This window comes from Lycium ferocissimum, chromosome 12, assembly GCF_029784015.1.
Source record: "Lycium ferocissimum isolate CSIRO_LF1 chromosome 12, AGI_CSIRO_Lferr_CH_V1, whole genome shotgun sequence".
Classification (NCBI taxonomy): Eukaryota; Viridiplantae; Streptophyta; class Magnoliopsida; order Solanales; family Solanaceae; genus Lycium; species Lycium ferocissimum.
The window spans coordinates 12,524,788-12,537,234 of record NC_081353.1 but is presented as its reverse complement, the minus strand read 5'-3'; the positions used below and the strand labels follow the sequence as shown (position 1 = coordinate 12,537,234).

Here is a 12,447-nt window from a genome sequence, read left to right as displayed (position 1 = left end):
AGCTAGCTCACATTGGCAGTCCCTAACCCAGATAGAGGAGAAGGGTTGTGCCATTGCCGTAAACTGATATAAGCCAATTCACGATGAACCCTCACACTACAAATATCATCAGGCGTGCTCACCTAAGCAAACGTTAGTGGCACCCACATGTAATGAAAAATAGAACAGGGATACCATCACATCGCCGCCTGGATGTGATGGAGTATAAGCTAGGGTCATCATATCATGAATGTGTATAGGTAAAGAGGCTAGTCACACCACATCAGCATCCAGATGTGGTGCAAAATGGGAAAAGGTCCCCACGTCATGGACCAATGTGGGTCGAGAAGCTAGTCACGCCACATCAGCATCCAGATGTGGTGCAAAATGGGAAAAGGTCCCCACGTCATGGACCAATGTGGGTCGAGAAGCTAGTCACGCCATCTTTATCAAAAACAAAGAAGTTAGTCTCGACACTTCAGCGTCCGGATGTGGTGCAAATTAGGAAAGGGTTCCCTATCCCTCATCACAAAGAGACGAGGGTAAAGAAGTTAATCCTAGAGAGTCAGATTTGGAAAGGTAGCTTGAATATGGGATTTGACAAGAAAGTCGATTGAGTTAATGGATACCATTAAAAAGAGGAGAATTAGTCTACATGTCTGAGGAAACTAAACAGACATGCAAAAGGTTAGAGAGATGGGCAACACGGGTTATAAATTATGATATCATGAGATAGATAAAAATAGGAATGGTGGTAGGAAATGTTTCGAGCTAGGACTTAAGAACGGGGTTTTAGAGGTAAAGTGTCATATCCCGTAGATAGGATTTAATCGAGGAAGTCGCGACAAGCTAAGGAAAAGATCATTTTTTTTTTATTTTAATGCACGAGCTGTTACGAAATATTTTACGAGAATATTAAGAAAGGCCAGCAAAAAAAATGTGCTATGGCCAATTAAAATAATGTGGAAGATTAGGGACAAAACGGTAATATTGAAAAAGGTCAAGGGGCAAATGGTAATTTCACTAAGCCATGAAAGTCCCAAGTGAAAGACTATTATGTGGAAAAAAGAAAGAAAAAGGAAAGGATGACAAATGATGACAACTAAGTCATCTTTTAAATTCAAGAAAAAGAGAGAAAAAAAGAAAAAATTGAAGAGGTCTATGGAACAAGTTTAAAAAAGACTAAGTCATCTTTTATCCATAATATTTCTAGAATTCTCAAGAACTTCAAGAACAAAATATGAGGAGAAAAACTCAAAGGCCATTCGGCCATATCAATTCCACCCAAACCTTGGACAAGTTTTGCATCAAAAATTATTCTCTGCAGAAACCCAAGGGTGGTCCCAAGTGGAAGTTATTAGAGCAATAAATCACATATGTTGTGAACAAGCCTTCCGAAAAGGAGGAAAGAGACAAGTTTATTCTTATATGTTATGGATGGTTGTGGATGTTGTAGAGTATGAGAATGAATGAAATTCATCAAGAACAAGACTATGAGGTGTAGCGCGCATGCCTATACGTGTGTGGAAATTATGTAATTATTTTATTTAGTGTTTGTGTATGTTATAGTGTATGAAATTCATGAAAAGCATGGAGATGGGGTGTCTTGTGGAAGCCGTGGGGTGTGTGTGGTGGTGTAATGTGTGTGTTGTATTGTAAAAAGGATGGTAAGCAAGTTCTATCTTGTGTTTTGGTTGTTGTTGTAATGAAATTGATGGTGAGAAGTGGAAGCTTAATGATTTTAGTTTAGATTGAAATTATTGAAATTTGTCTACTGTCTAGAATTTATTTGCATGGATGAAATATAATGTTGTAGCATGATGTTGTTAATCGAGTTATTAAGTTATTAAATGGAAGGTCTTGAAGAAAATGGTATATTGATTAAGTTGTGGTAATGTACCTTGGATTGAAATTGGAAATTCTAGCATGGTTGTGGCATTATGATTGATATTTTAGCCGGGTTAAACGTTTGGTTGTTGAATCTATTGCCCAATAATTATTTCAGCCAAATGGAAACCAAAGATTGAAATGTCAACTTGCATGAATAGTCCAAAGGATGCGACGAAACGGGATTGGAGTTTTTGAAAGGACAAGAAAGGTAGCCTATCCCTCTCCTTCAACATGAGGTATACTACTTGAATTTGAGCCTCGGGGGTTAACGAAAGTCGATTCGAAATTCGAACACTATTCATTCGGTGCGATTGAAAATGCTTATATCTTGTTGGAAAATGCTCAAACGTCCGGTGAATGTAATCGATTGTCTTAAAACTACCATAAATGGCTCCGTTAAGTGATATTTTATAAATTCTAAAAAAACCACTCCGAAGGAGTGTGATATTTTATAAACTTCTAAAAAGGATGTGATATATTATTTTCTAACTCCGAAGAGGCGTGATATATTATTTTCTAAGGTTTTTTCTAAAACCACTATCAAAACCACTCCGATGGGGTGTGAGATTTTATTATTTAAACTTTTCAAAACCACTCCGGCGGGGTGCGATATCTAATATTATTATTATTATTATCATTATCTAGGAGTAAGATGTCACGAGTGGCATGCCCGACGGGGCCGCTTCGTATGGATTAATCGAGAGCAAACTTTGTTTATGTCGGACGCGGACGAACTATTCATTATTATGCCGAGTTGCAAGCTAAATTACTTAGGAAGCGACGCACGCCCGTGAGGTCAAAATCCGAAGGGATTACTATTATTATTATTACTAATATTATTATTATCATTATTATTATTATTAACATTATTATCATCATTATTATTGCAAAGCGTCCGTCACTATTTCATTGGTATGTCGGAGGCGACAACGGGTTAGGTTGCGTCCTTCGCTTAGGAATGTGTGTTCATTGTATTATTTACTTAAGGGTTGTTCTAGACCCCATGTATACGTTTATATTTTTCCTCGGGTTATAAAGCTTGGTTGTGATTTCTTTTCTTCTAAATGAGTAGTGATTGTTATTTGTAATCGCTTTACATACTCGCACATATCCGTACCGACCCTCCTTCTTCTGGGCCGCGTTTTCATGCCACGCAGTACACCCCAAACGAGAGGAAGATGAGTGTCTAGCCTTCGAAGTGTTGAGTCAAAGTGTTCGTGTCGTGGTTGTTAGTTTATGTTAGAGACCCAGTGTCCTGTGGATGGTGCGTCGGGAAGTGCGAATAACTTGTAAATGTTAAAAGAATGTGTATTTCCAGTTAATGATTGTTGTTTGAAAAGTCCCATGTTTTAAGAAATTTTCGAAATGGCAGGTTTTATTACGCGAATGTCTAAGGGTTCGCTCGACTCTGAGGAGGGTCGGGTGCCCATCACACCCGGGGTGTAAACACCTGTGGGTTGGCTCGGCAAAGTCGTGTCCAAAACTGTTTATGGTGTGTTGCGCGCCACGCTTATAACGGAGGGCTACGGGGCAAATGTTGACCTTCTTCCACTAAGATCGTGCGATAGAGCCCGGTCGTAGGGTATGAAGACACTGTACTAACCTTTTACGGAAGGACGACGTCGACAAAAGAAACATCTATGGCATCCGATTTACAAAGTACATGGTAAACAACGGTGCGGACGGCTGTGTTGGATGAGGTAAGAATATTGAAGTATTACTGAAATGTAAGTCGGGAGAATGAAATTGAAGGTGAGCATTAAGAATCAAAAAGGGTAAAATCGTAAATGTACAAGAAAGGATGTGTTACGAACATGTATCGGAATCTGTGAAACTTTGCTCTGATTATGTAGTAAAGGTCATGTGTGGAAGTGGACGTGATAATACCCGAAGGGGAACTGTCGAAGTTGCGAGGTTAAGCGTCTTTCGAGGTGGGAGCAATTTCATAATGGGTGACAGAAGTATGCCAAATTTTAGCAAATATGGATCCGAGGACAATGAGAAATTAGAATGTACAAGACGGTTGGAGACTATAAAAGGAGCCAGCGCGATGTGCGAGATGCAAAACGCTATGGCTTGGAATAAGGAATGAACTACGTTTGATTTTGTGGATTAGTTGATAATGATTATGTATACACGCGTGAATGCGTATGATGCCCCGTTGTGATTGAATCGGGGAACGTTCGGACCGCAAGGAGCCCTCCCTTAAAAAGGGGGGAGAATATATGGTCGAACTTAACAAGAATGAGTATGAAAAAAAAAACAATTATAAGAGGGATCCTCGAGTATCATACTACCCAATTTTTTGAGATCAGTTGAACATTCGAGGACGAATGTTCTAAAGGGGGGGAGGATGTCATATCCCGTATTTCATGCATTCGGGTAATTCGAGGAAGTCGCGACAAGCTAAGGAAAAGATCATTTTCAAGAGTTATTTTAATGCACGAGCTGTTACGAATGTCATTTATGGACATTATACATGAGAAATCAAGGGTAAAAAGAGAAATTTCCAAATGGCAATGAAAATAATGTGGAAGATTAGGGACAAAACGGTAATATTGAAAAAGGTCAGGGGCAAAATGGTAATTTCACCTAAGCTTAAGCGAAAGTCCCAAGCGAGACTATTCGTGTGGAAAAAAAAAAAGAAAGAAAAGGAAAGGATGACAAATGATGACAACTAAGTCATCTTTTAAATTCAAGAAAAAGAGAGAAAAATCTAGAAAAATTAGGAGAAGGGCATGTGCAACGCAAGTTATGGAACAAGTTTAAAAAGATGACTAAGTCATCTTTTATCCATAATATTTCCTAGAATTCTCAAGAACTTCAAGAACAAAATATGAGGAGAAAAAAGCCGTTTATCAATTCCCGAAATTTGAAAGTTTTCATTATTCTCTTAGCCAAACCCCTAAATGAAGGGTCCAAAGTGGAGTAGTTATTAGAGCATAAATCACATATGTTGTTTGCAAGCCTTATAGAAAAAGGAGGAAAGAGACAAGGTAAGAATTCATTCCTTTATATGTTATGGATGGTTGTGGATGTTGTAGAGTATGAGAATGAATGAAATTCATGAGAACAAGACTATAGAGGTGTGGCGGTGCATGCACATATGTGTGTGGAAATTATGTTGTAATTATTTTATTTAGTGTTTGTGTATGTTATAGAATGTGGAACAGTGAAATTCATGAAAAGCATGGAGATGGGGTGTAGTTGTGTGGAAAGTGGGGGTGTGTGTGGTGTGAAGGGCGTGCATGTGTGTGTTGTATTGTAAAAAGGATGGTAAGCAAGTTCTATCTTGTGTTTTGGTTGTTGTTGTAATGAAATTGATGGTGAGAAGTGGAAGCTTAATGATTTTAGTTTAGATTGAAATTATTGAAATTTGTTGGAAGCATGTCTCAAGAATTTATTTGCGTGGATGAAATATAATGTTGTAGCGTGATGTTGTTAATGCGCGAGTTATTAAGTTTTATTGTTCTTATTGGAGTTGGAAGGTCTTGAAGAAAATGGTATATTGATTAAGTTGTGGTAATGTACCTTGGATTGAAATTGGAAATTCTAGCATGGTTGTGGCATTATGATTGATACGGGTTAAACATTGTTGTTGATTGTTTTGAGCCGAGTTGAACCTCGGGGATGATATATGTATAGAAGTCTTTCCAAATTTCGGTAGCCAAATCCAAAGATTGAAATGTCGACTTGCGTGAATAGTAAGCGGTAAGGATGACCCAGTTATGACCAAAACGGGATTGGAGTTTTGGCAAGCGTAAAGGACAAGAAAGGTATGTGAAGCTATCCTCTCCTTAACTTTTGGCATATCCTGTAGTATACTAGGCTTGAATTTGAGCCTCGGGGGTTATTCGTTTCATCCAAGATTCAATTGAACACTATTCAGTGCGATTGAACTAGAATGCTTATATCTTGTTAAAATGCTCAAACGTCGTAACTTGCGGAGGAATGTAATCGAATTGTCTTAAAACTACCATAAATGGCTCCGTTAAGTGATATTTTATAAACTCTTCTAAAACCGCTCAGGAAAGTGTGATATTTTATAAACAAATATTACAAAACCACTCAGAAGGGTGTGATATATTATTTTCTAAAGCTTTCTTAAAACCACTCCGAAGGGGTGTGATATATTATTTTCTAAGGCTTTTTCTAAAACCCTCCGAAGGGGTGCGTACAAAACCACTCAGGATGGGGGTGTGAGATTTATTATTTAAACTTTTCAAAACCGCTCCGAGAGGGGGCGTGCGATATCTAATATTATTATTATTATTATCATTATGCCCGAACTGGGATTAGTAGTATGTCACGAGTGGCATGCCGATGGGGCCGGGATATGTCCGTATGTCACGAGTGGCATCCATAAAAGGAGCTTTGAATGCGGGGCGACACGTCCGATGGGGCCAGGATAGACGTATGTCGGACCGGCGTGCCGGGGGCTATCGTCATTATTATCCCAATGCGAAGGGGCTACCTTACTATCTCCACAACGAATGACTATCATTATTAGGCTATATCTCAAAGGGATTACTATTATTATTATTACTAATATTATTATTATCATTATTATTATTATTAACATTATTATCATCATTATTAACCCGTCGGACTATTTCATTGGTATGTCGGAGGCGACACACGGGTTAGGTTGCATCCTTTGCTTAAGGAATGTGTGTTCGTTATTATTTACTTAAGGGTTGTTTAGGACCCCGTATACGTTTATATTTTCTCCCCGAGGGGCTGCGAGGTAATGAGCTTGGTTGTGATTTCTTTTCTCTAAATTGAGTAGTGATTGTTATTTGTAATCGCTTTACATACTCGATACATATCCCATCGAGGTTTTCTACCGCGCAGGATACGAAAGAAGACTTGCTAGAAGTTGTCTCCGCGAATTGGCGACTCACTCGGTTCGGAGTTGTTGCGAGTCAAAGTGTTCGTGTCGTGGTTGTTAGTTTATGTTAGAGACTTTGCGGACCTGTGGATGGTGCGTCGGGAAGTGCGAATAACTTGTAAATGTTAAAAGAATGTGTATAATGATTGTTGTTTGAAAAGTCCCATGTTTTAAGAAATTTTCGAAATGGCAGGTTTTATTACGCGAATGTCTAAGGGTTCGCTCGACTCTGAGGAGGGTCGGGTGCCCATCACACCCTAGTAAGGTCGGGGTGTGACATAAAGCAAGTTGGAGATAGGATTATCTCTTCATTTTTTTTTTTTTATTGGTAAATATTTTTGATGTTAGGAAAACCAGCACTAAAAATGTGCTATGGTTACAACCATAAGTGCATAAAAGAAGACAACAAATGATACAGGCCCACCTCTAAAGACTTATTATAGAAGAAAATATCGACCAGAGGATAAAGAATTGAAGAGGTCTTGATAAAGTACAACTTCTGCAGTTTTTGAAGTGCAAATCTGCAGAAACCCAACCAACAAATGCTTCCAAACCTGCTCCAACAGTTTATTCTATTCCTAATTTTAGTTGTCTGGTCTTATCCTATTGTCTGTTCTATAAATATGTAATTAGGACTAGTTATGTATTTTGGAGTCTTGTCCTCTCCATGCGGACAACTTAATTGTGGTAATTGTGTTTAAGATTCTTGCACAAATTATTGCCAATAATTACCTTCTATTGTTCTACTTCTTATATTCTCTACTTCTAGTTACTATTAGACTTGGTATCAAAGCAAAATGATCAAAAATGGTTCACACCAGATCTTCTAATTCCCAAGAATGACACGCCCAACGTTGAATCTATTGCCCAACAATTATCAGCCATATCAGCAAAGCTTAACACAATAAATCCAAAGGCAGCAGAAGTTGTCATATTGAAAGCCCAAATTAGCCACACCCAACAAGAGGAAACCAGTTGTTGAACACGTGATGGAGGACTATCCGCTTGGCAAGAAAACGACGACATTGACAGTCCATGGTGGTCCCGGAGGCTACATACAAAGATGGAATTTCCCAAGTTGGAACATGGTGACCCTAAAGGATGGATTTTGAAGGAAGAAAAATATTTTCGTTACTATCAAACTCCTTATGATCATAAAGTCGATATTGCAACTATGTATCTCGGAGGAGACGGTCTTGACCTCTGCTCTTGGATTAATCGAGAGCAAACTTTGTTTATTTGGGACGAACTTGTTAATGAGTTGCAAGAAAACTTGGTCCTGCGGAGGTCAAAATCCGGACAAGCATCTCTATAGTATCCAACAAACATAATTACCATCAAGAATTTGCAAAGTGTCCGTCAAGAGTCACAAATTGGCCAGATCATGTCTCTTAAGTGTGCTTTTAATTGGGTTATAAAGGAATTAAAACCTTATGTAAGAATTGACAAACCCAGAACAGTGTACAAGGCCATGAGTTTAGCCCTTGAATTTGAACAAAAATTAGGCCCACATTGTAGCATCAGAGGGCTCAAGTTAAACACACTCAGTAGACCCAACCCATAAACACCTTTTGCCAAAAAACGTACCAATAACCACCAAATCTTTCCACAAATCGCATGACGGACAACATGCCAACCCCAACGGGTTTGAGTATGGGATCTTTGAGCAAAAAATTAAAGGACTATTACCGATGTAATGAAAAATTTGCTCGGAAACAATTCCAAATCCAAAACTTGTCACTAATGGAGTTCAGGGATGGCAAACAATTAGACGATGATGTTGAGACTAATGTTGACGATGCAAAACCACCAAAAAATGACTGTTGAAATTTCTTTTCATGCAATTTTGGGGAACTTCTTTGGTGCTAAAATGAAACTTCAAGGATCAATCAACCGCACCAATTTTTTATTCTTGTCGATAGAGGGTCGATGCATAATTTTGTGGAGGAGCTTACAATTCCAATAGAAATCATTCCAACCTGCAGTGTACAGAACGGAGATATAATTCGCTATGTTACTCAGACTATTCAAAAATATTGGCGGGTGCGTGTCGGACACTCCAAAAGTAGTGTATTTTTGGAGAATCCGACAAATTTATGAAAGTGAAGAGTCCGCGCAACTTAGATAATTCGCTGCAACAATGTTTGTCGAAATTTGAAAGTTCAATTACCAGGCCTAACCATTATGCAAAATCACTACCCTTTTCCATCAGGGGTGCTGATTTGGTCTTTGGTATAAAACAGCCTCGTCAACACTCTGCAAGCCAACTGGGAGGACATGTTCATGATTTTCAACTAGCAAAGGAAATGTTACAAGCTGCCAGAAGTCAGGTCGGCCAACTCAGCAACAGCTACACTTCAATCTCTTAATAAAGTTTAAGTCACACCAAGTAACCAAGTTTAGTCACTTTACGATGATTCCAATATGTGCTCAACGAGCCAACTTCTCTCTGGCCATTTAGAACACATTCTCACACCATTTACCTTGTTATCAAATTCCAAACCTCCAAACATTAGACCTACTCATTACCCCCATGACCAAAAGACTGGAGAACCAAGTAGTTGCTTTACTGGAATCTGACTTCATTCGCCCAAGTTCAAGCCCCTTTGCAAGGCCAAGTCTACTAGTTAAAAAGATGATTCATGGAACGTGTTGATGCCTTAAAAAAACTACACCAGACAAATATCATACACCTAATATCGATGAGTTACATGGGGCTACTATTTTTTCAAAGACTGACCTCCGTTCAGGGTACCATCAAATTCATGTCCAGCCAACTGATATCCATAAAACTTTTTTTTTCCGAACTCATTTTGGGCATATGAATTTCTTGTGAAGCCTTTCGGACGTACAAATTCTCCCTCTACCTTCAACTCCACAATGAATGACCTTTTAGACCATATCTCAAAAAAATCATCTTGGTTTTCTTTGACGATATTTTGATCTTAGCCCTAACCCCTAGAAACACCGTCAACACCTCCAGATAGCACTTCACCTCCTTTCATCAATTCTGATTTCATTAATATTTGTCCAAAAACCTTACTTTCCTAGCAGTCCCCAATCATAATTGAGGTCTTGGATAGAAAGGAGGGCCACTGTGACTCATATGCCTCCAGACCCATATGAATTAGAATATTACGGTTGTTTCGTAATCCATGGTTGAGAAGTCCATATTTAGCAATAATAACATCTCTCCATAAAGCCCACTTCTCCCAATTAATTCTCCAGAGCCATTTGTGTTGGAAGCTGATACTTTGAACCCTCAATTCTTTGATCCCCATGGCCCCAACCTTCTTTTCAGTAGAAACCATATCCCATTCTACCAGGTTGAAAGACTCATTTTGTCTATTCCCCTAGCCACAAAATACCCCTTCATAACTTGTCCATTATTTTTGGCTGTCTTTTTTCCACTGATGCAGGCAATGGGAACGGAGACATAGTATATGTGGATACAAAATCTAGCACACTATTGATTAGTATTAACTACCTCTCAGTGAGAGATACTTTTGATATTTATGTCTATCCATTTTATGATTTTGATCACAGATTTATGAATGAAACAAATGAAATATAGATTTATATGTTCTTTAAACCCGAACGCAGTATTTCATATATGATTAAAAGTATGACTTTTAGGAGGAACCGTAGATAATTGAGAACAATATTCATCTCCTCAAGTTGGGTGGCTTTTACCCAGAAACCATATGTAGTGGCGTAGGATTATAGTTTGAGTTATATTAATGGCAATCTATGACGAGTCACATCAAGGTCGTGAAAAGTCTCGGGTTTGCTAGCATACCTTGTCTTATTCGTACGGCTAGGGATGTTAAAGAAAACCAACAAACCGCACCAAACTGGCAATTCGATTCAAACCAGAAAAAAATTGGATCAGAAGTTCAGTTTGATGTGGGATATCACTGGGTATGTTGTTGTTGTATGAAAGTTTTGTGTGTTGAGACATATGGCATATATAGACTGTGACAGGGTTATGTAATAGGAGCCGTTTGCCGATCATGGCCTCCTGGTTTTTGGGTCGTCACATTCATCGTCCAAGCTATGTACATGTTGTTTCACTCTCACAATTTAAAGGAACAAACAATACTTGTTCCTTGTAAAAGAGGTAAAATGCAGTCAAAGAAGAGGGGCAAAAATAAGCAGAACTCTATAACCACTTTGACTTGAAGAAAAGAAGTAAATCCACTTTAGCTCCACAGTGTAAAACCAGTTTGACTTTTGTTCACAGTATTACCTTCTTTGTATATATAAATTACAACAATTATACACTTAAATAAATTCTCCATATGAATCTAGAACATTGCAAGGATCAATCTATAATCCAGTACTAGTATTCCAAGGGAGTGAGAGTTACCTGAATTCATCCAAGGAGAATCGGTCTCTGGATCTCCAAAAGGAGAACCACATGGCGTGACTTCTAGTCTAGCAGTAATAACAATTAGCAATAAATTATTCACCACAGCTCATACCGTGACTTCAATTGAAGAAGAAGTCACAGCGTCTTCCGATCATCGATTACCTCTCTTCTTCACTGTAATGTAACACAGAGGTATAAAGATGGAGATCGCCCAAGAGAGGGGACTAGGGTTTGAGGAAATTTGAGACACAAACACCCACAAGTGTGTGCGTGTTTGTGCGTGCGAGATCGGAGAAGAAGGGGAATATGTCAATAGAGGAAATTCTCTCCAAGTGTGGAGCTTTCAGCCTTTTCTCTCTCTCGCCTGAATCCCGATGTGGATTTTACTATTTCCCAATTATTTTGCATTTCGGATTCGGATAGGAGCTGGCAGAATCGGTATTTGGTTCGGGTTAAGATAAAGGAGTGTGGGTTTACGTGACTACCGTCGAAAGAGAGACCCATCTCGTCACATAAAATTTAGGGATCATAAATTATGACAAAATTGTTAATTACGCACCTAAACTATTCAGAGAGGTCTTATGATCTCCTGAACTCTTTTTTTATTTATATTATTAATTCATTTTACTAATTATTACTACTATATATGAGTGAGGATGTTAAGTTTTTGTAGTCTTCACATCATTCTTCGAAAGAATGGGTTGCCATGTATTTGTTCTTTGCTTACCTATTTTCGTTATTCTCATTCATTTTCTTATGATCATTCCCACTTGAAATTTTGTAATTGAATTAAATTGACACCATATATAATAATTTTTGGTGGATATCTTCTTGTACGTTATTAGATTACTCCTTCCATTTCTTGTTGCTTGTTCCTTATACTAAAAATAATTATTTTTATTTGTCTATTTTAACAAATTAGGAAAGATTTATTAATTTGTCCTATACTACTCTTATCATTAAGTAACTATATAAAAATTATTTCCTCGGTCTAAAATTATTTATTGTGATTACTAAACATAGTTATTTAAAATTATTTGTTGTTATAAAAGTTCAAGGTACAATTAATTATTTTTCCTCATTGTACGCTTAGTAGAATTATTAATGAAGACGGCACATAAAAATAGATAAACGTTTAATGGAAATAGATTATAACTTAGACATAAATAAGGGTAAAGTAGTCAAATACTCCTCTTAATTATAATTTCTTAAGGAGCTTGTAAAACAAAAAAAGCGACCGATGATTTAAGGAGGATGGAGTATATAACTTAGACATAACTAAGGCTAAAGTGATCAAATACCTCTCCTAATTATA

At 37.9% G+C, this 12,447-nt stretch overlaps 1 protein-coding gene across 2 annotated transcripts in view; it reads right to left on the bottom strand.

Annotated features, from left to right (window-relative positions):
* The window catches only part of LOC132040695 (protein TRANSPARENT TESTA 9), a 46,885-nt gene extending 35,320 nt beyond the window's left edge, over nt 1-11,565 (bottom strand). For both annotated transcript variants that reach the window (XM_059431348.1, XM_059431349.1), the window contains exon 1: nt 11,130-11,565. In XM_059431348.1, the coding sequence (XP_059287331.1) occupies nt 11,130-11,182 (53 nt within the window). In that variant the 5' untranslated portion in view covers nt 11,183-11,565. The remainder of the gene's footprint in view (nt 1-11,129) is intronic.
* Nucleotides 11,566-12,447: the final 882 nt, after the last annotated feature.